The 27,250-nt window shown below is 36.1% G+C and overlaps 1 protein-coding gene across 22 annotated transcripts in view; it reads right to left on the bottom strand.

Moving 5' to 3' along the window:
• The window catches only part of GPHN (gephyrin), a 279,199-nt gene that overhangs the window by 79,628 nt on the left and 172,321 nt on the right, over positions 1-27,250 (bottom strand). For 13 of the 22 annotated variants that reach the window (XM_068193120.1, XM_068193123.1, XM_068193122.1 and 10 more), the window contains 5 exons: positions 26,726-26,820; positions 24,441-24,507; positions 20,113-20,385; positions 18,745-18,852; positions 13,662-13,796 (listed from right to left, as the gene is read on the bottom strand). In XM_068193120.1, the coding sequence (XP_068049221.1) occupies positions 13,662-13,796; positions 18,745-18,852; positions 20,113-20,385; positions 24,441-24,507; positions 26,726-26,820 (678 nt within the window). The remainder of the gene's footprint in view (positions 1-13,661; positions 13,797-18,744; positions 18,853-20,112; positions 20,386-24,440; positions 24,508-26,725; positions 26,821-27,250) is intronic. The other 9 variants (XM_068193125.1, XM_068193140.1, XM_068193135.1 and 6 more) reach the window with 1 other exon arrangement.

The following is a 27,250-nucleotide window of genomic DNA, read 5'->3' as shown; positions in this document are numbered from 1 at the left end:
TTGTGATTCAGTGAAAAGGTAGGTGGATGTATTAAAAAAAACATGAAAATGATCTTAACTATAAATGCATTAAGAAGAAAAAAACATTAAACCATACCAGAAGAGAAATTAAATATGAGTCAGCAAATATTCAAACAGCTCCCACATGAATGGGCTCTGAAAGAATACAACATATAAAGAACAGGGATATTTAGAGGCCATCAGGAATTTGTTATCAAAAGCATGGAGACTTCACCAATTGATAAAGTGCATTCAACATGAGAAGGAGGTCCAGCTGATGAAGAGAAACTACAAAAGCTATACTATGCATATTGTTATACCATTATGATCCAAATAAATGTTCTTGAAATATCTCACACAAGTTCTCACAGAGTTCATATTAACAGAGAAACATATCTCAAAAGTAACTCAACTGGCAATGATTTCACATCAGTTGGCCAGGAACAAAAAATCTTATGTATTGGCCAGATCACATAAGGGAGCTGAATCCAAAGGAGATTTAAACTTATGAAGATGGAAAATGCATTTTCTGACCCTAAAGAATGTTAATCAAGTTCAAGGTATGCAACAAACTGAAAAGAAGTGAAGGGTAGTGACATCCAAGTAAGAAAAAAAAGAGAGAAACTGTAAATATTCGATGTCTGGCAAGAAGCAATTTTAATTAGTGAAGTAATTACATACTACTGTGAACAACTTTGATGGTGGGGACAGTGACTGTCAACTTCCAAATACTATATAATACAATACTGGTCTAGGTGGCATGTTTTACAACCCTTACTTGCCTAATCAAGAGTGGAAAATTCTGACAGAAATCCAAACTTCAACCTGAATTCTCTTCCCTGATAAGAACGATGTTCTACATCAAGTGAGCAGTTTCTACTGCTCACAAAGAGCTTAATACATTTTTAATATAGCAGCAAATCAATTTAAGTTAAAAAATGCATTATGTATAACTCTTACATCCATGCATAAAAAATAGATTTGCACTTGAAAGTATTTTTACTTCTGCGGTTTTACGGCAGACAAACACCAATTAGTGGGGGCTTCTTAAATAAATAGAGAATATTTCAAACGAGGGAATACAGGCTCCTATAACAATCACATACATTCTCAGCCAATAAACATATTCACATCTGTGCATTATACCACAGTATGGCATAGAAGTTTTATTAAGGTTGCTGCACTTCTTGATAACATCAAACCTTAACGTTAAACAAAAGCGCAATGTATATGAATGCTATTGGATGCCAATAAAACATCATTGATCATACCATCTCAAAATTTCTTCACACTACCCACTTTTTTTTTTTTTTTCAAATGGGCACTACTACTTACACTGTTCCATGTGCAGATGTAGGAATAAACACAGTGCAGGTGGAACAAGCAGTGGTAAAAAGTACAGCAGTTTTCTTACTGTTTTCAAACTAGTATCACCACTAGATCAAATGCCCTATTAACACACATAATGGCAAAGATAATGTAACCATGTCCTTACACAAGAGACTTTGTACACTGGTAATTTTACACCAACATTTGTCAGTTCTTTAAAAATATCTATTGACTTCAGTGAAATTTAATGTTCAGAAATAAAGTCTAAAAGTTGATAGGTGAAATGCACAGCCAGGGCAAGACAGACTACAATAAATACAAACATTACATAATACCTCTATTTGTAGTGACCTAAAGTCCTAAATCTCATTTAAACTAGAGATCTGGGCATATGAGAGCTTGGTCCTTACTGTCACTATAAAGTGAACAGCTGGACAACTGTCCTGTCACACAGCTGAAGCTTTGCAAATCCTTCCACCTGCTCAATGCTGCCTTTCAGACACTTCCTGACCATATCCCTTCCTTTTCTCATAATGCTATTGCTACCTCCTGCATCCAAGCTAATTCCTACTCTTCTTCAAACACTCTTAGTCCTGCAGCCTCATCACTCAAGAGCCACAAATATTGCTTTGGTCTATGTCACACCTTTACTATTCAGCCTTTACATCAAATTTCTCCTCAATTCAGTACTTTCAATCTTCTCACTTCAGACCCATCTGATCATTTTTTCAGTGTCTGCTGGCACATTTTGCTCCTCACCTATGCCTACAACCTCAGTGATTTCCTAGTTTTCCCTACAAAAGAAAGCAGAATTCGCACCTCATGCTCCTGATAGAGTTTTTCAAACCCAGACACCTATCCCATATACCAGAAATCTGTCTTGGCAAGCAGGAAAGGTCATATTTAAGGCAAAATTAAAAACATCTGAGTCCTGGGTGGTGAAGTTCTGTATTCTTTTTATATACCTTTTCCAAACTGACAATTCACTTCTGAATTTGCTATTTTGCCTTGCTGTCCTAAGCTGAACTTAAGTTTTAAAAGCTGCAGCAGACACAGGGTTATAGCACATACAGTGGTGGACAATGTCACTGTCCTCTAAACACTTTCAGATACTAAGCTAGCTCCTATCAAAGATACCTTCATGGTCACCGAGAAAACAGTTGCACCAATGAAGTCACTTAGAAGTGACCTGATGATGGGACAGGTAGATGATAAAGCAAACCAGCTCTTTGGTAGGCTTATAAAGCAAATATCTGCTCTCTTTGACCACTTCTACCACCAAAATTAAGGGACAGACATTTGCACTGGGGCTCAGTATAACAAGGAAGATCCCACAATTCTGAAAACAGATGGGGCAGTGGGACTTTAAAGGGAAGAGGACAAGTGCCTTTAAAGCTTCTTCTCAAATATCTGTAACAGCCTATATTTTATCCTTTTGACTAGACAGGGGTGTGTTTGGAAAATCTGTGTAAACACAGATTGTCACATGTATTTCCTCACATTTATACATCCTGAGGAGTTCAACTATGAAAGAGGAGCGGAAGGGTTGGTAAGGATATTGGAAAAGGGTGTATCCACTAAAGGACAACATTAGAAGATTAAATTAAGGTGGAAAGATCTGGTGCACAACTTACTTTGCAGAAGCTTAAAACAATATGACCTTTAACTGGCCAAGTACTAACAATAACCTGGTAAATGGCCAAGGTCAATCTTTGTCCATACTAACAGTGCTGTTGAGTGAAACCATTGTCCAATGACGCTGTCTACAAACTTCATAAAGCAAAGACCGTGTTGCAAAGGACTGCCATGCAAACACATAAGAACTCCTTGCTCAAAGGTGCTCCTCACATTTTGAAAAATTACATATAAAAGAAAAAAAAGCAGTCTTAAGAACTAAACTGCAATGGGTGGCGCAAATTTGAAAAAAAGCCAGCAGCTGGTTTGAAATTTTACCAAACCTGTTACTGTTTCTTACAGAATGATTTCCATAAATCTACTGTAAGGTAATCAAGTGGGAGGCTCTGTTTCCAACACAGGCATTGGAGAGAAATATGTTCCACTGTAAGTGCTTTGAATATCTCACCTTAAGGATCCCCGTTTTCTCATAGACTTGCTCCATATAGACTTTCTCCACTATTGCTAGTTTAAATAAAAAGCAACATACTGAAATGTATGTAGGTATCAGTGAATGTAAATATCAATACATGCTTACAGAAATTCATATCCAATAATGTGCAATGATGGCATGGAAGTGATCAGAAATAGAAAAAACCTTCCTTTCCTTTCCTTTCAGAGAAGTAAACATACTGTTGAAAACTAATTGAAGAAATTCTACCCTATTCATCAAATTCTACCCTATTCATAAATGCCCCTTATAAAGAGATAATATACATTTTGCCTTTTAAAACAAAACTAAATTGGTGAGCAAAATAGGGGCAATTAATTTCAGCATGCAAGACTTTGGAATGTTTTAAAGGACAGAAATGAGGGAGCTTGACTTAGTTAATTAATGAAAATAAAATCTGAAAATTTTTACGCATCACTCATCTGGCTGAGGAAAGAATACAAGAAAGAATTGGCCTATTTAAGTTAAAAGACAAAAAGGCAACTGAGTGCAGACTGACCAATGAGATGGTGAGATTATAAAACAAGGCTTGAGTCTGTTGCAGCCTGAATTGCTGCTAGGAAAGTCCAGGGTAAAGAAGCAGAAAGGGCCTTTGCATGGTATCCACAGATGTTTAATTCGGCCGCACAGTGAGGTGTTCAGAGTCCCAGGCACACGCACATGGAGAGTCCAGGTTTCTCTCTCCCGAAAGACCCGGGGGTGACCCTGGTCTCGGGGCAGTACAAAGATGAGGGCCAGTCAGGGAATAGGGAGGGAGTGTCTCAGGGACACAGGAATAGACATAGGAACTGGGGAAGGAGCCAATGGGGTCTTATTAGCTTTGTGAGGGAAGCTTATTGTGTCTCCCCAACCCAGGGGATGCCCCCCAGGGCCTCCACATGAGACAACTGTGCAGAAGGGAAAAACTATTTTTAGTTTGCTGATCTTTGATGGTATCACATATTATAATGTTAAATATTAGATACTGCTCAAAATAGGAGTTAAGATCATAGAATCAGTAGATGCCATTTACTTTCAACTCCTCTATTACCTAAAACCCTTTCCAAAGGTGAAAATGGACTACAGGAACTATTAGTACACTTGCTAAAGAACCTATCACTTGAAGGGAACTGCACATTTGCATCATGAGAAAAGCAATATCTTTGCTTCAGATTCTTGCTTCTCTCTCACATCTTGTATCAGATAAATGTTACTTCTGCGATGAAACCAGCAAATTTTTACTGCAGATGATACATTAATCATTGGAACATGCATACCTTGAAAGAGCTTTATTAGTCTAAATATCAGTTTTGGCTTCTGTGAACACATAGCTGCCTGCTGCTAGACTACCTTCAGTTGCCTGTTGTGCTGGCTTTGGCTGGGGTACAGACAATTTTCTTCACAATAGCTGGCACAGGTCTGTGCTTTGGATTTGTGCTGGAAACACTGTCAACAATACAGAGATGGTTTTCTACTGCTGTGCAGTTCTTGCAACATTATCAAAGCCTTTTCCATTCCTCACCCCACCAGCAAGTGGGCTGGGGGTGCACAAAAACTCGGGATGGGACACAGCTGGAACAGCTGACCCCAGCCAGAGAGATATCCCACCCCATACAGGGTCATGCTCAGCATGTAAGGCTGAGGGAAGAAAGAAGGTGGGCACATTTGGAATGAGGGTGTTTGTCTTCCCAAACAACTGTTACAAGTGATGGAGCCATGCTCTTCTGGACATGGCTGATGATCTCATGCCTGCCCATGGCAAGCAGTGAATGAACTCCTTGTGTTGTTTTGCTTGTGTGGGCTTTTGCTTTCCCTATTAAACTGTCTTTATCTCAACCCAGAAGTCTTCTTGCTTTTACTCTTCTGAGTCTCTCCCCCATCCCACTGGCTGGGGAGAGAGTGAACAGCTGCAGGGGGCTTGGTTGCCAGCTGGGGTTAAGCTTCAAGAGTCTTTTTGGCTCCATACATGGGGCTCAATGCGTTTGAGATAATAACAGATTTGATTGAAATGTGCTAGACTGAATTTATAGCTGTTATTTCTGTTCAACTAATAATCAGCAGGCTCCTCTGATTGTCATGGGGCTCACCTGCCTGACTGTGTATTAGTCCAGGGCTCCTTAGTTGCTGCTTTTTGTTTTTGGTGCTTGCTGTAGTGCTGTGTAGCCTCAAACCAGCTCTTCCCCAGCCAAAACCAGCATACATGTGCATGAAATGCAGATAATGAGGATGATGACGATGCAAAACTGTAGAAGCATGATACAATATCAAACTGTGACATGCTTGCTTCAATAGCAAGGTAATATAGACCAGCATAAGAACCCTCCTTGAATGTCTAACAGACATATTAAGGGTGGCAGAGAAAAGGAAGGACATGTATGGATGGGGAAGCACCAGAAAGCATAGCAGAAGGAACATTAAAATGTTGATGGCATGCAGATTGATAGTTCATTTAGTTCACAGCACTTCATGGAGCTTCTGGGGATACCCAAGCAGTAAAATCAGAAAACCTAAAATGATTTACAGAACAAAACAGAGTTGAGCTGTTGAGATGAAATCAGAATGATAAAGAGCACATTTACATAAGGAGAACACAGTACAGCAAGAAAATCTAACATATTCAAGAGGTGGAACCAGATGGAGAGACAAATATCCCCTTTACTGTCAGGTTCTAAAGAGTATAAAAGATGCATCCAACACTGACTTAAAGGATACTGGCATAAGAAGGATGCTAGAGAAGTTGTGGAGAAGGTCATAGCTGGTGCTATCCTGACCAGACCAGCTGGGTACACCCATATGGATTCTGGACAGACTACTGAATGCATGTAACTTTGTGCCCTTGAATACATAGAAATGAAAGGGTGATTTAAACCCTTTTTGTTCTAAAATAGCATCAGCTATCTCTCCTATAACATCTGGCACTGAACTTTGCTGCACCATCATTAAATTTTTACTCTAATAAGAAAGAACCAACAAGAAGATTGCTGTTTATCCTTACAGGTACACTTCTAAAACTGCTGATTATTTCATCAGAAAAGAACACAGCAATAAATTATGTGGATTATTTATTACGTCAAGAGTCAGTGAAGGAACAGAAGCCCGTAGCTGAGCTGTTGATTAAATCAGGTTAATGTATGAATGGAATAAGACACTAAAGAAGAGGAACAAAAGAAAACCAAATTCCTACACACATAAGACTATATGAAAATTCAACCTATAGGATGCACAGTTTTATTCTTGAAACAATTTTTCATGAAAAACAAGATTTAGTCAATTGACATATGTAGTAGGAACTAACAGCCCCAAAGAAAAAAGACTGAATGGAAAAGGGAAGCCAATATTTTTCTGAAGCCATCTTCAGCAAAACAAAAAATTGATCATCAGGTGCCAGCAAACTCAACAAGTATCAGTGACAAAACCAGAACTAGCTATATTGAAAATGTAGTCTGCAAACAATTCTGTAGAGGTGCATTAACATTAATTTCTAACTGAAGACACTGGATAAAAGTCAGACGTAACTACATAGCTGTTGATGAAAGAAACCCAAACCATTAAACAAACCCTAAATCCCTTATCTTGTCTTACATCAGAATTCAAACCAGAGATTTGTTTTGGATAGGAACTGAAAAGATGTCAGTAAGGCTTCTAATGTGAGAAGGTGCACATATTTCCCTATCTTAAAGAAATGACAAATTGAAGTTACCAGAACTTGAAAATAACACTTGGCCTTGGAAGACAGCATAGTAAGAAATGAAAACGCTTGCTCCCAAAGTTAATTGAAAAAAAAAAAAATTCAAGGAGGAACCAACAATCTTATGCAGTGTTAGCATACAGACACTAGAACTTATGCAACGCACGTGTGAGCCAGGATGCATGTACTGAAAGATTATTCTCTTCTGAAGGAATACACATACAGAATAGTTACAATTTGAAAAGAAAAAATATTTCTAGGGAAAGACTGAGTAACCTTTTCTGACCTGTTTAAAATTTTTCACTGGACTTCGGAAAAGAATGAAATTCTGTAGCTTAATAAAAATGAACTAGTAATCAAGACATACAAATGTAAGGAAATTTTGCACATTAGAGCTTCTTTGTATGATTCAATCTATAACAGGTCTGAAAAGAAGCTGATTCTGTGACTGCAAGAATTGTTCTGGATGTTCTGCATCTGAAGCTAATTCCCAGCTACTCTTAAATAAACAGTTCTTCAAGCATGACTAAGGGAAGAGAACTATATTTTGGTGCTGCTATACTATTTAATACCAACTCCAGGTATGAATAAATAAAGTACTACTTGAAGCACACATATTCAATAAAGAAAGCTAAAACAAATAAGTAATTCTACTGAAATCCAATTTTCAGCCTGCACTTTACCCAAGTCCGTCTTCTCCAGAGTTGAATTGTTGATAGGTCTATTTTGGTAGTAACAAAACAATGCCCAAAAGACTATCCCTGAAGTTTTTGACCTTCCTACAAAGTGTATCTTCCATTTTTGAAAGGAGTTTAGTAACTATGATGTATTTGAGGGATTTTTAATATCCCAAGCAACCAAGCTGCTTCTTCTTTAGTTACAGTGTCTCACTTTTGAAGCTGCAGCATGTTGTCAACTACCAGGGTTTGTAACCAAAATATAAACTAAAAATAAGACTTGCTAGGGCTGAATTATCCATATGTTTTGCCAAGACAATGTACTTAAAACAATGAGGGGGAAAAGGTAATGAATATATGAAAATATTCTGGTACCTTAATTAGCAATTGTTCTGAAAACCACTGCTGCATTGTGTTGAGAAGAACCCAGGAGGATACAGTAGACTGATGTGCGTTAGGAAGCAAGATTCATCCTCAGGCAATTACAGCCACTTTCTACTCAAATACACATTCTAATAGTATATCTTTTTACTAAACATAATTTTCTGTAATCCTGGAACGTGCATTGGAAAAAAAACAAAGTGGAAATTAAACCCAGAAATAATCATGAAAACATTGGAAGTTTTGGCAGGAACAAGTACCTAACTAAATCTGTGTGGATTTCTACAAGAAAAAGCAAGAAACCCTTATAGTGCCTGGAGTGTGATCTCGCCTATGTAGATCATCCTAACAATCTGAAACATTCTTTGCACTTTTCCATGCTCCTCAACCTAATCACAGCTAAACAGCCAGGCCCAAGCACTTACTACTTACTCAAGCAAGTTCCTAGGTACAATAAACTTCAGCTTATGCAAACTTCATAAAGAAAAACAAAAGAAAACTCACTTGGAAATTTAATGTATGCATTCAAACTTTAAAATACATTCACATATTTTACATATTTCACTTTGATGACCACCTTAAGAAGAAACAGTAAGATTCAAGAAGAAAAAAATATTATGCACTCGAACACAAAATATCTACACTGTGGATACAAATACAGCTTACTAAAACACACTTTCAACAGCATCTTATTATTAGGTAAGAATTTCTGATAAGGAACCTGATTTTTCTTTTACTGATAAATATTGAATATATCTACCGAACAATTTGTAATAACAAAAACTGACAAAAACATCTTTCCAACTCCACCTGCTCCCATTTGCTAATGTGCTTACTTCACATAGCAATTCTATATTGAAAAAGTACTAGACTGAAAACATAAATATTAATTAGATTTAGCATTAATTTGTAATGGATGTAATGGATGTAATTAATTTGTGTGGATGTCAATGTACACATTTCACATAAAAGTGCTGGATCATGACAGATCATTTTTTGTTAGCAATAAGCATGAGAAATTACTGAAATAATCAAGGCTTTTTTTGTCACAGAAACAACTTTCATCAGATTTTTTTTTCAAAAAAAGTTTAAAGTATTTTTCTAGGCTATTTCATTTCAGAAAGTCTCTGCAACTGGAACATTTACATAAATTACAAGTGTCATTCTTTCTACATTGGGAATATTACGTCTTTAGGTGAATGTCTACTTATGAATGATAAAGACAATAGTTCATCATAGGAGACAGAAAGTAGCAGAAAGTGACCAACTAGCAGAATTAAATGTACTGTTACAAAGAAGGTGTCAATGGATAGAGCAGTGGATAGGTGAGATGACTGTTTTGCTAGACTTGAAAATCTGAAAAGTAGCCTTGCTTGCTCATTTTAGCTGTAAGATAGAGCCTATAGACTTTCATTACACAGGAATCAAAAGTTACCTATTGCAACTACAAATATGTAAGGATCTAACTTACTACTGAGGGTTTTGTCAGGTTCAGTGTAACTAAACAATGGATAGCTAGGGAAGGGACAGAAAACAAGCAAGTAAAGTAGAGAGAGACCTTCTCTTAAGCAAAATGTAAGGAGTGAAGGGAATGAAGCAGCAAGATGGAAAAAACCCTACACTCTCATCTTAAAAGTACTATAACAAGTTCCTTAGGATCCTTCATGATCAAAGATAACACTGGAAGAAACTTTGCACATTGAAGTGAAAGAAATGAACATCAGTGAGACTGATGATCTTGCAAAGTGAAATACTTTGAACATCTCTTGTCACTGAAATGAATTCCTGGCGATAATTAAAAACCTGTCCTTGGTCTTCTAAATCTGCTTCCTTTGACTTTGACACACAACACTGCCAAAAATTAAGTACTGATTACATCATTTATATATGGGAGAAGTGAAGACTTCAACTGCAATTTTCTTTTATACTCATACGAACCCCCTAAGAGTAGAACAAAATTCAAAGTTTGAAATAATGACTCAGTCATTTGCTCTGGATATATTCTTTCAAGTTATCTGAAGTTATAGATCAAAAGTTTTATACTGTAAACGTAAAAAAAAACCCCAAGAATCAACATTAATGCAAATATTTAAAAAATTCTCCATATTTGCAAAACTATTTTACTCTAGGTACCCCTACTGCTTTTGTGTCTGAAAAGAACATTGCGTTTTACTACAATGAAAATGCCAACCACAAACACAGACAAAAACATAGTGAGATCTTAGAATCTGAGCAGCTACTGGAATGACAACAAAAACTTGTAAGCCACACTGTGTCATCCTAAGCTTCTGAGTATTCAGCAAATTCACCAAGTCATGTTAGGAAAGCTGTGAAACTTTTAAACAATCAAAACTATACTGAAGAAGATCAAAATATGTCACAACCACTATAAACTTTATGGTTGAATGACTGAAAAGGGAGGACTGCTAGTGCAGTTTTCCTCTGAGTAAAACTTGATTGCCTCTATATGTGAATCCATCTACTACAAATATGGTTTAAATGCTCTTTGTGCAGTGGTTGACTTTGTTTGAAACTCGAATAAAATTATAGAGAACAAGAAAGGTTTTCTACAGAGATTTATTAAAAGCTAACAAAAGCTGGTTTGCTTAGTCTTGGGGATGTATCTAATCACTGACATAGAGTAGTCCCAATGGCAATTTGTCTTAAAAAGTTCCTACCTCCCAATAAATGTAATTACTTCTTTTACCAGGAAATTACATTTATGAAGACTGATTGAAATATCCAGGTTCCAACTCAATATTTATCATTCAGTACTTTGTTAGAAACAGAGATTTTCAGAAAACATGGATAGTAAGTTATAAACAGCAAAGCAAATTTGCAATTAAATGTTGTGTTTTGTCTACATGATCTGTTTGTATACATAAACAACATTAGGTTTTCCAAAATATGATTATGAAAAGGTTAAATCTTCTAACAGATCAATCAGGAGCGTTAGTAACATGTTCTCCCATACCTTTTCTCCAATATCCTCATGCATTAGTAACCTGCTACTTACATTCATTTAACAGAGGTGCTCCCGTCATTGCAGAAGCTTGATTTTTTATTTTTCCTGAGACACACAGAGCTTTATGTTATTCAGCAAATTTAGTAAGAGAGATGTAAGGGTTCATGTACACTTAGGACAAAAAAATGCAACAAGAAAATGGTACAACAAAATAAACTGGAATATGCAGTTGACAAAGAAATATAGTGCCACTTGCTCTGTGGCTAGACCATCACTCCAAAAATAAACGTAATCAAAGAAATAAGTTTTTCCCCCTGACACTTCCTCTTCTTTGTTTCATGCCATATATGCATGTTTTAGAGCCTTGAAATGAGGTCCTAAACCAGCAAATGAGCGTATTGAAAAGATACACACTTGCGGATTAAAGAAGCAAAATAAACAACCATGGAACATCACCTGGATGCTGAAGTTCAATTTACTTTTATTCTCATTGCTGTGTGGGGAAGAGGCCAGTATAAATTTAATTCATATTGCATTATTAGAAAGCCAGGATCCAGAATGAAAAACAGAACAACTGAAGACATTTAGACACATTGATAATCTTGAAGAATCTGCATGAACCACATTTCTTGATAAATTCAGATGATGTTTGAAAACTTGAGGATACTGTAAATGTCTGAACAAAAATATAATGGGTAGTTTCTTGGTCTTTTTGAAAATAATACATTAAATGGACCAAGAATTCTCTAAATGGTAAAGACACTTATGTGCAAAATCCAACCTCTAAGTAATAGGAACAGATGCCATCACCCGTCAAGTTTATTTTTCCAGTATGTTTTTTAATTTTTTCCCTGTATCAACTTGTAACAAACCACCATCAAATACATCACAGAAAATCTCACCTAGCAAGCTGTTGCATGGAAATTCCTGCTATAAAAGTGGTGTGGTCTCATGCATTTTGAAAAAAAACTGATTTTTTTCATACGTGAAAAGCAGGTCTCAACATGAAATACCAAAGCATGACCTAATTATGAAATGAGCTCATCTCCACTAATTGCCGAAACACAGTTTCAGATTTTCAATTTTTTTCAAACTTCTAGTACATTCCTTCTATAATCCATCAAGACAGTCTAGAAGACTGCATTCTGCTTCATAACAGATAGGCTTTACTCCTTCCCATTGTGATAAATTTCCTGAAAATAGATAGGTATAATCTAGAGCTATTTTCAGCAGAGCTGTTTCTTACTTATGCCTGTTACTGATCATCTTTGGTTTTCTTTGGACAATTTTGTTTTATCAACGGGCATAAGGCTCAGTGCAGTTTCTCTGTTTTGACTTGCTCTTCTGCTTTGAGCTTTGTAATGTAAAAAGCTCCATGTTTTTATTCTTAAGCTATCAGACAAGATACAAATTTTAGGAAAAAAGTGAAGGAGATGCTTAGAGATAGAATTTGCTGAACAATCTTAAGAAAAGTAGACCATATAATGAAGCTCAAGTTTGCTGTCCACCAGAATAATTTTGATTCTATTACAGCGAAGGTAAGTACTGCATAAAACAATCCCATAGGTTAAACCAAAATATTTCCATGGGTGATTGCCCATAAATCTTGTTTACTGACAGAAAAGAATGAGACAGTAGGAGAGAAGAACTAGCAGATGCTGGCAATCATTTTAGCAAGCAGAATAATCTTCAAGGATCATGAGTTAGATAAGGAAGAATGTTATTATTTGCCATCTGCTACTGGTTTATTATTATGTCAGCATCTGGTGCCACAGAAAGATCTTTGTGATGTGAACACACAAAGCAAATTTAGACAGTTTTCATCTGCTGAAAGGAATTCTGCTGATGGTAAACATTACAGGCCTTGCCACTGGTCAATTTGCTTAGTTTTTGATGTATGCTATTTAAAGCCTGATAAAAAGTAAACATGTAGAGTTCACCTCAATGATTAAATAGTATAGTCTAATCACTAAGAACTGAATAATAATCCCACAAGGTTGGCATTAAAACTTTCTTTCTATTAAATTTTGGCTGGTTTTTGTTTCCAAATGTCAGGCAGCAAATATCTAAGTTTGAGCAAAGCCAGTTGGTTTGAAAGTCTTAAACTAAGCAACAGTAAAGCGGGGCACAGATCTGCCCCAGCCCAGGCTAGAAATTTGCACATAATATTTTTTTGACTAAATACTGTTTGCTTAATGCTGTTACTCAGTGGCAGGATTATCTATGTTCCTGGGGATTCTGAAGGACACTAAATACATTCAAGGTGCTAACATTTCATATTCATGATCGGTATTGCAAGAGATAACATGAAACTTCAGTAACCATAAGGTGTTGGTGGGCCCACAGGTTAACCTGTGCACCAGTACACGTGGAACAAGCTACACTGTCCTGTATTTATCTGTTACATAGAGTGACACAACCCTTGCATGCGAACCAACCTTGTTCAGCAGAGGCAAGACATTAATCTGATCGATTACAGGGCTGAGCATGGAGCTTGCAAGGCATAAATGCACTTACTTTTGGTGTTGGGCAGGATGCAGTGGAGAGGCGAGAGGTGGCTTGGGCACGAGGAGATTCTGAAGGAGTAGTACTGAGGGAGGCTGTATCACGTGGGAGAACCTGAACACCACGAGAGATGATGGAATCTGGAATCTTAAAAAGAAGAGAGATGGAATTAATAGCAAAAAATATACTGTATGTAAAATTTACTCAAAACCTTACCTCAAAAACAAAGGAATACCCCACTCCGCAGTTTGCACACCTCCTCATACTCAACGCTTGGCAGTGGTTAATGGCATACTCTCCTAATTTCAGTAACAAATGCCTAACAAATATATAAGGTCACATTCTAACTGAAGTAGCCCAGAGCATATTAGTTATCCTGAAAAAATATGAATCAAACATACTACAACAGGAAACAATAAGAAAATGGTTTCCTTTTAAACCTTTGTTTCAAACCCAACAATGATCAACAATGATTTCTACCATGACACAAAGAGAGGCAGACTTTCCATTCACTAACTAGGGGGCAATATTCTGAAAAGAAAACTGTTTGCTAGAAATTTACTGATCCCTTCTAAAGAAATGTCATGCAGTGAGAAAATTTCTCACAAGAAATGCCATGCAGTGAGTAAATATTCTTTATTCCATTAAGACTTAATTTCAGCTACAAAAATTCTCAGTGTAAGGCTTGTGCTGCAAAAGCTATAGGCCTCTCTGGAGAAAGGAAAGGCAAAAGCATTAGAAACCACCATCCAAAGCCAACACTTGGTTTAAAATAGATTCTGAGGGGAAAAGTAAAAATTAAGTCTTTTTTTACTTCCCCCATAATATATTAGAGTGTCAGTTAGGGAAGCATATCCTTCCTGACGAACAACTGGCAAACTGGCAACAATGGATGAGGATAAGGCTGGGGCAATCAACAATTTTTTGTCTCAGTCTTCAAAGGCAGCCTCTCCTCCCATACTTCTTGAATGGACGGACCTTAAGCCGGAGGGATGATTAAGCCTCACTCTGAGGGATGATCAGGTTCATGACCACCTGAGGAAGCTGAAGAACCTGAACATACATACGTCTATGGGACCTGATGAGATGCATCCCAGAGTCCTGAGGGAATAGACTAATGCAGTTGCTAAACCACTGTCCATGGCATTAGAAAAGTCAGGGCAGTGAGGTGAAGTCCCAGGTAACTGGAAGTAGGGAACATTGCATCCACCTTAAAAAAAGGTAGAAAGGAGGAACTGGGAGCTACCAACCTGTCAGCCTCAGCTCTGTACCCAGGAAGATCACAGGACAGGCTCCTACAAGCCCTGTTAAGGCACATGGAGGACAGGGAGATGATTTGAAACAGCCATCATGGCTTTACTGAGGGAAAATCCCAGGAGAATTCTATCACAACTAACCAGAAAATGTAGACATTCAGATCTTTGAAGGAATATATATACACATGCATATTTTAAGATCTTTCTCCTCATTAAGAATTTCTTAATTCAGCCTGATGTTCAAGTTCTAAGAGGAGCATCAGAAGAACCCCTGTGTCTGGGGAAAGTGGCAGTAGCAGAAAATAAAAGGAAGTAAGAAAGGAAGATCCAGTGACAAGCCAAATCATGAATGTTGGGAATTTCCTGACAGGATTTTTTTAATAAATGGAGATGCTGTTACCCAGTCTGCATCTAAGCATTTTGAGCATTCTTGCCTACTAAGACTTTAGGGCAGATGGAAGCCACTGGAAAGTATGGCTTCCAGGAACAAGCTTGAATCCTAGCTTTTAGATAGGTTACATCTACATGTAACATAGCTGTGACATTATTAAAAACATTAAGAGAGCTTTGTTGCTTGTCTCAGTGTAGTTAAAATGACCAATCTTAATAGTTGTGTCATTAAATACATGTCATTTCCCACTTCCTTGACTTCCTCGGTTCCCCTCTATAAATAATGTCTAACTTAGCAACCTTGATGTAGAAATACTGGGTTATACCTGGGGGATCTTATTTCACCATATACCCTCCTCCTCATGTTAAGAGTTTCTTTTGTTTCTAACTTGTTTATAAGTTGAGTGAAAACAGATTTTGTTTTCAGAGTGCCACCAACTGTCTCCTTTCTGCTCTACCGTGTTTCTAGGCTGTTTTTTGCCAGTCACTTTCTGTCAGCTCTCCTCAGAGGATCTTTCAAGGCTAAGCACCTCATGCTACAATTTCCACTGTAAATTCTGAAGTCAGCAGAGTTTCTTTTTACTATGGACAGCTATGCTGGGGATATCTGCCTCTTCAGAAACAGTGTCTAACTGGCCTCTACATGGAGTATTCTGATTTGCAAATCACATATCAGAGATTTATCTTAGAGGTAGACTGAATCAGTGATATTCCAAATGCTCAAATGGTTTGTAGTCAGAAGCATGATTTCCCTTCTGTTCACTTTTTCTCCTGAAATCCCATCTTAAATTCATTATGACAATCCCCAAGTTTTATATTAGCATAGATACTCCCTACAAGTTTCAATGCTTCTTTTTAATTCCATGCCTAAGGAAAATACAGCAAAAAAAATACACTTTCAGAAAGGCATAAAATAAAAAAAGACAAAATCAAAGAAAGAATAGTTTTAAGTCTTCAAATAAGATACCTTTCTCTCCTTTTGATAAAAAACTGCACACATCTTGATATGATTGTGCACTGGTCCATTATCCATTTTATGTAATCCTAGACCCCACAACATGAATAACAATATTGCTTTTGGAAATGATATCATGATTCAGTTCTCCCTAGGTTTACTCTGGGTACTCTATTCATACTGTCTCATACCCTTTATGCAAAAAACATTTTTATTTCCCACCATATTGATCAATCATTGCTTCTACAATTTTATCTGATATCACTTTTTGTAATAAAAACCCCTCTCTGCAATAAAGTGACTGATAAAATCTGTTTCCCCTGAACTGCATGTGTAGTACTAATTTTTGCCTGTGAGAAAATGAAAATTTAAGTAAAATTTCAGCCATGATATTAATCAGAAAAGGAAGAAGATAATCACAGGCACTTAATTTCAATAAGAATTTTTTTCCAAATCACTACTTTACATAAAATGCAATTACCAGAAAATAATTCATATCTAAACCTATCTAGATTGTAGAGAAAGATTTCTCACTGAGAGCATAAAGTTAGGTCACAGTTACAAATTTTGCTGTTTTTCTAATATGAAAGTAGAATGTGCTGTATTGCTAAATAAGTAAGCACTAATATTCTCTTTGAACCACTACAACCTGCTGAATTTTGTGAATCTACTAGTATGTCTATTCCATTAACAGAAACAAATAAATGTAATAAATAAATATATAAATAATATAATGTGACATGGGGAATTTCTCATTTTTCTCACCTACATTTAGAGAGTTTTTGAATTTTAATATTAAACAATAAATTTAGGCAATATAAGCCTCTAATCAAGTCAACTTCTTGTTAACTCTGTTAAAGAGTTTAATAAATCCCTAAGAAATTTCTGTGTGCCCTCATGACCAGGAACCTGGAATAAAGGGCAGGAATGTTACTGCATTTTGGATAGATTGTTCTTTTAACTTTCACTAATTCACACTGAGCATTTATGATTTGTCTCCCTAATATTTTTATTCATTTTTCACTTTCAAATAAATTGAATACAAAGCAGAGATCTCAAAACTTTAAATGGGGTACAATGAAATTCTTAGCTCTTAGTGAAAATAGTTTCTGTTTGCACTAGCTGGAGTGGAAAACCTGTTGTAACATACTGACAAAGACAGAAAGTAATGAGAAATGAATGAAGTGACAGAGAAAGATATTCACCATATCCATCAGTCATGGCTTCTACAATTTTTATCTGACCTAGCTTTTCTCTGGTGTACTTTTATTTTGGTTTAAATATTTGTGTTTTTATATTAGAGAACTTTGACAAGATCATTGACAAGAAAAAGGAAGAGATGAGTTCTTTATTCTCTTTTGCTCAGAACTGAAACAAAGATTGACAATGATGGTAAAGTAAGAAAACATTCTGTAGATGGCAATTATTTTGACTGTTACACAAGAGAAAAAAAATGTCTTAAAAACATACAGAAAGGACAGCTTAAAAAACCCAATAATCTGCAAAAAAACTAACCACTTTCTGCTCTGAGTTTGAAGATCTGATTTGGATTACAGAATGCATAAAACAATAGCTCAAGAGTCATCTGCAAAAGAACACAGAAACATGTATGACAGTTTAACAGCGTTCTTCATAGAGGCTAAATTAACTCTTCTACTGATACTGAGGAATATGATGCAAATTCTAGTTTAGTGACCTCAACTCCAAAAAAAAGAACCACTGCAATAAATGTGTGTATGTATGTATGTATATGTACTATACAGCTTTATCATCAGGTGTGTAAACTTTAAAGTCTTTGCATTTCCTAAGTGACTTTTCAAGAGAATCATGTTTTAAATACAGAGGTGTTAGGCTATTTGATTGATGGTTTAAATTACTATTTGCCTAAGGGAACAGGTCCTTTTCTACCATTCATTGAAAAAGTTTTCTACTATTCACCAAAACCCAGTTTTTATAGTAAGTCCACTGCATCCTGACTCCCAAAGTCTTCTATTTTTGAGAAATTCTACTTCTACACACAGGAAACAAAAATGAGGCAGAAACTGCAAGTGATGAAAGCAAACTATGAACATCCAGTGCAAATGCTGTATTATATTGACAAAAAAACTGAGAGAAAAGCAGCAAAACAAGACAAAGAGGAAAAAGTTACCATTTCATTTCTCTAAAGCAGTAATTTTAGGAGATTATTTTAATAATATTCAATTATTGAGTATATTAGATGATACAACCAATGACTAATGAGAAACATAGGCTTCATGGCAATTATTATATCTCAGCAGATAAATGATTCCAAGTGACAACACACATGACCTTTACCTTGTTTCATCCTTTATCTTAAACAGATATTCTCTGTAACATGGGCTCTCAAAGACAGCACTGATGTGTCTTTGTTAGAAGAAAGTAAATAACACTGTCTGTTCATACATAGACTAGGAGGCAGGCAGAGCGTTTTTAGTTAATGTTAGTGCAAAAGCCTCGTGGAAATGTCTCTTACCAGTTCTCCTGCACTGCCTGCTGTGTGATGGCAATAACTGATGAGACCAGGGATGGGCTGTTGATCTTTAGCCATGATAACAGCTGGACTGGTATAGGATGGATGCTTCTAATGCACAACACATAACAGCCATGAATACAGTGACAGGAAAACGTGAAACTGTACAAGCAAATGACCAAAAATGAATGAGGTGACAACAGCTGTGACACCAAAATGCCAAGCTCATATGAACACAGCCAGTTGAGATCTCAGATTATTTTCTGCCTTTAAAAATGGCACATATTATTTATCTTTTCCTGCATCAAAAGAAATGAAACAATTTAAAATTTGCATTAATAAAAACTGATACTTGCAAATGATAATTACCTTAATTCATCCCTGCAAAGACATATGTAATCAGGATTTTCTGTATATTGGGAGATGATCTCCAGCTGCAGCTGTCTTAGAAATGTCAAGATGTCTCAGACCTGAATTCACATTTCTGGAGTTAGAATGTTGCTGCTTTGGTTTAGAAATTGTTTAATATAATTTTGAGTTACTTTCAATTCTCATAATAGGAATTAAAAGCACAACTTGTGGAGTAGATATAGAACAAAAAGGTTTGGAAAAAACTGTTTCCAAACACACAGGGATACATTATCTTTCCATTAGAAAACTGAACACATAAAACTGAGGTAAATATTTATATATTGCTTCAAGTAGTACAATAATTCTTGGGAAAATATTTAAAATTTGAATTGAAATTATTTACAAGTGTTACCTCTTTTTCTTCTTTTACAGTCTCCAATTTATTATTTTAGTTTGAGTAATGCTGATCTGTGATTACTGGTTAAAGCAAGGCTATAAAGACATTATGATATTTAGTTTGTTGGCAGAATTTCACATCTTTTATGCAGACATGCATATTGGAATACAGTAATCTGGATATTTTACTACTTAAATTGTTACCTGTCTGTCATACTTTTACCAGCTTTCAGAAACTAAAATCTTAATTTCAAATTAGATATTATGGCTTGCAAAGTTTTGTTGTGATTCCTTAACATGCCGCCTACTGGACTTTGCATGTTCAGGCGTGTGAATACTTTGAATTATAAAAAGCCACTAAAACCAGTCTGTCACATCAGAATGATATCATAAAACATATGTTAACACCAAGATAATAAATTATATTTCTCCCACTGGAATTTGAAATCACCTACCAAAACAGAATTCATATATTTTTATGAAGCTCTACTTCTACAAAATGCACCTGAAATAAATCTGTTTGACATGAAGACATCAATGTAGTCATAACTTGCAAATGAACATTGGTGGAAAGTGCCTGAGACAGAATCTAAAGGGTCTCTTAAGGAAAGAAGCCAGACTCACCTTAGCTGCAATGGCTGCTGCTGTTATATGTGAAGAAGAACTGTCCTCTGTTGAGGCAACTCCACTATCCTTCTTCTCTTCCTCCTCTTCCTCACACTGCACTCCTTTGTCTTCTGTCTGTTTGTGAGGGCTGGTGGTTGGAGGAGGAGAAAGAGGAGGTGGTGGTGAAGGTAGATCTTCAAGCTCATCGTGCACCTCCTTTACTTTTACAATGGCATCCCGCAAAAGATCAATGGCGTGAGGTAGGGCTGGCAGTATAAACTGAAAGCATTCCTATGCAGAACGAGAAGAGAAACCACTATGAAAAGGTACCTGCACTTGCAAATAGGAGTTTACTCTTTAAATACATTTGGGATTTAGATGCATCTTTTCACCTGATCATAAATAAAACCTACCACGTCCTATGCAACTGCTCTTAAAAGATAAATTAAAAATCTGGTGACTATTCTATAAATTTTTGCCTTTTTTCATGCAAATACAGTAAATTGCACAACAGGGCTATTGCAATGAAGCTAATACTGAAAACAAGAGTTACATTTCTGTGAATATGTAATACAGAAAACAGTTCACAGCAACTGGCAGAATGCTACAAAAACGCAGAAGAAAAACATTAACTATATCCCTGCAGGGATATCAGCTTCAAATCTTTCCTATTATGCTCCCTCACAATTAGAGAACAATTCATAAGGGTTTCCATAATTATACTTTTATATAATTATATCCTTTTTTAATTCATGGACTTATTCTACATACTGGAAGAATAACAAACTACACTGATGTCATTATCATGCCATGTAACTCAAAAAAAAATTCATAAACAAGGTATTTTTCAAACCTCTCCTTGTTCTATAATCAAACAATCAGAAAGTTTATTTTATATGGCTGGAGAAAGCAAAACTGCAGATGCTGTACAATTGCTCTTGCTCCATAATGAGCACACATATAACTACCATGTATAGCTACCTGTGCTGCTAAAATATGCTGGTGCTTCATCAAATCAAAGCAGAACCTCAGGATGTAATGTGCTGCAGCTGCCTGTTCTGATCAGGGTCAGTATGAAACTCAGGCTTCTTAAGGCTTATTCAGTAAAGTCTTGAAAAACAATCCAAAACAGAGACTCCACAACCCGTGCTGGCAACATGCTTTAATGCTTAATTACCCTCAAAGTGTTTGGGGCTTTTTTCAGTTTTGTTTTGGTTTTCCATTTCTTTTCTTTTTCATTTGGAAGCTACCTCATTCAATTTGTGACTATTGTCTCTCATTCTTCTCCCAGGCACCGCAAGAAAGTTTTCTTATGCCATTTGAGGAGACTGCATATAAACATTTAAGTATTGGAAAATGATGGCATGGTCACAAGAAATAATTGCCATGGCAATGCAGTCAGGAACAAACAGGTGTATAGACAAAGCGGGTACTACTCATTTTGTTGCCCTTCAGCTTTGTTTCAAGCACAGGAAGATTTCAAAAAATGTATTCCAATATTCTAGCGTATCCAGAAAATAAATAACAATAATAAGTTAATAAATAGATAATGAAATAAATATTTTAAATAAATAAACACAAATACGTAAAGAAAATAATTAGCAAAGAATCCATCAGAAATTACTGGAGTTTATATATCCCACTTTGTAAGTTAGACATGACTCACAGGCATTGTATTTCTTCAAAGCTTCTAAATAAGAGCACATCTTTCCGTTGCTTCTTTAAGAGCAATGAATGATAAGTCAGACTACCTCATAGATTTATAAATTCTTTAAACATTCAAGTTGGTAGTGCAAAGCTGGAGTAAACCAGATGAGTACAAATGCTGTATATAATGAATGCATATTAAAACATATTTGTAAAGAAAATAAAGATAATGACTTATAATGTAACTGCAAACTGCAGAATTATTGTGCCTTCACAGTATTATTTTTTAAATGGTTTGAAATAATGAAGCATACAACATCATTACTTTAGCAAAGAAGCAGATTTCAAGTAAGTGAGAAAAAAGAACAATCTCTGAACTGACCAATAACTGTAATAATTGACTAACCAGGGAAGCACGTTCCCCACTCCAGCACTGAATAAGCCTTGCTGGCATGAGTGTTAATGCACAGATTCCCAGTAAGTCCTCCAAAATCTCCTGTTACATATGAAACTCACTGTTTTAGGAAATTGATACTACAATTATAAAATGTCAAAGACTTAATAAACATCTGGTCATTTCACACTCTGCCCTCTTCTATAACATTAACTATCTTTTGCAAGACTTAAAAACACCAAAAAACCCCGAAAAAATGGAAGATTTCTACAGATCTGGATTCAAAGGTACATGCCACACAAATGTTCTTGGGTGAAAACATGTTTGGCATGTAGTCCATTTTTGAGGTGAAGCATTTACACTGCTGTCATTTTCCATTAATATTTTATTAAATAACTATGTATACTGCTGCAATTTCATAGCTTTATATAATCTTCTCATATGATCGTATTTATAGAATGGAAAGGAAATTAGCAAGTGGTAAGAAAGAAAAATGAGGGAAATTCCTGGTGACAATCTGTCCTTTTTGGTTCTCGAGATTTAGCCTTTTATGGGCCAATTTTCTCCACTCTTCATCTTAAAAGTCTTTGCTGAAATCTAAGACTTTACAGAGGTCTCATACTAAAAGAAATCACGACAGGACAAAGTATTATCATGACAGGAACAAATAAAAATCACTTTATTAGAAGCTTGCTTGTATGATGTGATCATACAACTTTTTTCTTTTCCAGCAGAATTACCTTTTTTATTACTTACCCTATATCAAACTACTGTTAAAATACTTATTAATACTTTTTCATTTCTTTTCCTCATTCACTTTCTGCAATTTACCTGTCTTCAAAGTCTGATTGCCTCAGGACAGAAAATGACAATTTCTTCTGTGGGTTAGGAGTGCTCCTGAACACAATAAAAACTATTAGAGATTGTAGGCTATTTCATCTCTCTCCTAATTCAGCAAAATAAGTATTTACTTGTGAAAGAACCTTCTTACTGGTACATCACTTCTTTAAAACGGGGGGCCATTGCTATGTTAAAAACATGTACATACATATGATTTCCCACGTATAACTGGAAGAATTTCAGGAAGGTACTCCCACCTCACCATCCTCCAATGTCTCATGTGTGTTTTGAAGGCTTTTAAATTTCCTTTGAATTACAGTCTCACTAGATTTCCAGAAATGCTGTAAGGAGTCGTAGAATCACACGAGGGCTCACACTGAGTCCTTGAACTGAAACATGTCAACAGTGTATCTGAAAACCTATGGTGGCTGCTTAAGACCATAGTATTCAAAACATCTCCTCTTCAACTTCCAGGTGACAGCTCACATAAATGTTGTTTCTGTATCTCCAGGGAAAAGTCTAAGAAACAGCGACTTCAGGGCTGTGCTGCTAAACACGTCAGGAGTGTCTGCTCCATCCTGGGTACTGCAGGCTCATCAGATGTGTACCAGGAGTGCATTTCTTAGAGGCCACAGGTAAAGACATTTATTAACAAGGCCAGATGTAGTCTGAGCCCAGAAGAAATAGATTCTTGTGACTGATGGGGGACCTTCCTCAGCAGTTTTGTATCAGGTTGTATAGATCACTATTCAGCTTAGCAGTATTTCTGTGAAGAAGATTGTTTTTCTAGCAGCCAACTATGAAGAAATTAGTAAGAGATCTAGTCTTACTAACACACACACAAATACCTGCTGCAGTTTAATTCTCTTCTTCTCAGCTATAGAGTCAGACAGATAGTATGAATAAAGAGAAAAATTCTAAGTTCTTCATCCAAACAGAGCAAACGCAGGAAGAAAACAAACTTTATAAAGGGTGAAAAGTCTGATATACCCATATAGAGAAGATTCAAAAACATTCTCAAACTCTTAAAAATTATGTTCCCTTTCTTCCCTCTTGCTGATCAAAACTGCAAATGCTCCAGCAAATTCTACCATATACTATGCATTCCTCCTCTGTGTGAAAAAGAATGTTTTTTTAGAAGTAGGAGACAGCCCAGAGATAAGGTACAGCTAATTAGAGAAGAAAGGGAAAGTGTAAGAGATCATTAAGAGTCTTCATTAGCACTGCCTGCTCAAGTGAATGCACTCTTGCCCTACATGAAATGCTGTCCTGGTCACACAGCACCTTCAATCAGATTTGAGTTGTATGGTCCTTGGCTAAGAGTGATGGTGTGGTAACTTTATATGAACATGCATTTCAATTCACTTTTGTAAAATTTGTGATAGTGGACACTTTCTACCATTTGAAACAAGGAGAAGTGCTCATCATAGTTCCTTCCTAGCAGATCACTAAGAACATTTCTTACCTGTGACCCTTTCTTGCTACCTGGAAGATTAATTATGAGAGTTTTCCCTCTGATTCCACACACAGGCCTGAAATGAAAGAAACACAGACTGAAATTCTTGCATGCAACTATCTGTACTATCAAAACAAGAGGAAAGCATTTAAGATAAATTCTATGATTTATCAGATTTTGTAAACTTAATTTCCAATATATTTGCTGATCATGTTTTCAAAAAAGAACTTGGGAGAAGCTGAGGTGAAAAAACATATAACAGATTGATAGGGTCTAACATTAATTTGATATAAGCACTGGCTAGATTTCCATCTTTATTGAGATCTGTGTAGCTCCCTTAATTCTACTGATTACCTGTGTCCAATACATTATTTCATATAGTCCCTATTTAGTCATACTCATGGTTCCTTTGCAGTGTAGTTGACTGTGTCAAACATTATGTCCCTGGTCAGGTAAAAATACTAAGTTGTGCCTGTTGCATTAATTCAAATAGGTCCTTTCTATTTAAAGATTAAACATAAGAAAAACAGAGAAGGAAGTTACTCTCAGGTGAAAATTTATTTATGCAATTCATATATAATTCTTCCTAATAGTTTTCCCTAATCCCTCAAGAAAAGGCAAGACCAACCATCAAAGATGGAAGCTTTCATTTATTTATTTATTTATTTATTTATTGTCTTTTAGAAATTCATTTGGTGGTGATGTAAGGCTTAACACTCAAGTGCTGAATGTTTTCTGTTGACTAGAATTTGACTATTCAACATTTTAGCTAAATATTAAAAAAAAAGGAAACTAAATTACAGAATTTTGTCTTGAGGTTGTAAAGAGTGCTTCCACTGTTTACAAAAGCCAAGGTGAAAAATCCAGGATATAAGGATAGGAAAAATGTAAAAGGACAAAACTAAACCATGAAGATATGAAGGTTACAGTTCAGAGAAACTATTACATTCTCTTTCTTGAATTAAAACCTGAGCTATAAGCAAAGACAGAACAGAAAATAAAATATTTTCCATTTATGGCATTAGCAAAAATTTTGAGCCAAAGGACATGGCTTGTTGGGTAGCCAACTTCCCTGGATTTCTTCTTATACAAATAATTCTCAGTGATTAATGCCATTTATTGGTCACATGGCATTTTTTAGCAGGGTAACAAGTATTTCCATGACAGCTGGCACAATGCTCACAAGTAAATAGCACAGAGATTGTCTTTGTGCCACTAAATGAACTTTTGATATCACACTCAAGCCAGCTCAAAGTGTTATTTTCAAATGGCAGTTTGAGTATTAACTGACTCCTAGCCTCTCTTTTCTCATATTGCCTTTTTCACACTATGTATCACCAGTTTAGAAAGAATTCCAGCTGAGGAATCTCTACTGCAGCACAGAGATGAGCCTGAATTAAAGAAATGTGTTCATTTACTCCTGTTGCAGTAGTCAAGCTTACAGAGTACAAACTCAATCCAGCAGATCCCATACATGGGTTACAGTTTATGGCAGACTTAAAACAAAGGAAATAAGAACTGCCCACAGAGGGATAAAAATGGAATAGTGGAATTGTGTTTGGCAGACAGCTCCTTTAGTAGGCATCTTCTTGGCTCTTCTACTCTGCTTTAAATATTTTTTGAGCATTATAAGCTAAATGTCCGGTATAACCAACCAATAATCAAAAAAGGACTAAACCAACAGCACGAAGCGCAAATTTCAGCTGTCAATAATCAGACCTAGTGGCTCAAGAGAGAAATGGAGCTGCCAAAAATTCCCAAGAGGGCATGCAAAAGTAAGTAAAAGTGCTTAAGAACTGCATGGCTGGAAAAACTATTGTGTGTGCTTTCAAGAAAACCATACAGATTGTGTATGTATTCCAGGGACTTTGAGAGATAAATCAACAGTATTCCTCCAGATCTAGGGTCGTACAAAATATTTGTCTTTATCAAAGGGATTTTTTTGCCAAACAAAACATTTTAATACTTGATGAACTAAATACAGAAAAATTCTTCACTCACCACCCAAACACCACAGATCTAGAATGAAAAGACAGCTCTTTAAGAGTGTATATCAATATTACAAATAACCTGGCACAGAAAATACAGGAGGATACAGTCTCTAATAGAGACAACAAAGGGAATTTAATGGGACAATGCAATTACCATTATTTGAATTTGGCCCCTTGACTGAAGGTAAGGCTTTTAGTCTTGCTAATAATGGCAGTCTTCAATTATTTGTGCACAGCCATTGGATAACAATGAGTAATTCTACGGAAAGAGTTCACCTCATATTTTGAAGGAAGTAGTCTTACCTAGAGAGCATGCCCAGAGGTGTAACATTAAGTGATCCCATCAGCATTGCCAGGGCCATCCCCGGGGCTTCTCGCTCTATTACTTCTTTAGTGGCCTGCAATCAAAGATTAAATGGCAAACTGAGTGAACAAGTGGAAGGATAAGACAAAAATGAAACCAGCAAAAAATTAAGTAGGAATATCTCCTCATTTTTTTTCTGCCAAGAAATGTTGTTGCTAAATTCTCTACTGAAATATGCTGTAGAATTTTCTTTTGGTTGTGTAAAATAGGGAAAGACAAGGAGTTGGGATGAAGGACTGTTAGCAGCACTGTGAAGATTCCTATAGAAAGTTATGAAAAGTCAGGACCCTATAAATATAAAAAGTGTTAATCATCACCCCAGAAATAACAACTACCTCAAACAGAAAGGAAAAACTGTTTGAGAATACGCAAAGAATGCAACTGCCTTCTCTTCCTCATCAATCCTGTGCATTTTCCTGTTGAGATTTTCCCAGGCATGAGAAGGATGAATCAGTCTGTGCAGA

The sequence above is a fragment of the Anomalospiza imberbis genome, chromosome 6, assembly GCF_031753505.1.
Source record: "Anomalospiza imberbis isolate Cuckoo-Finch-1a 21T00152 chromosome 6, ASM3175350v1, whole genome shotgun sequence".
NCBI classification, from domain to species: Eukaryota; Metazoa; Chordata; class Aves; order Passeriformes; family Viduidae; genus Anomalospiza; species Anomalospiza imberbis.
Note: the sequence above shows the minus strand (reverse complement) of the source record. Positions and strands in the feature narration are given on the sequence as shown.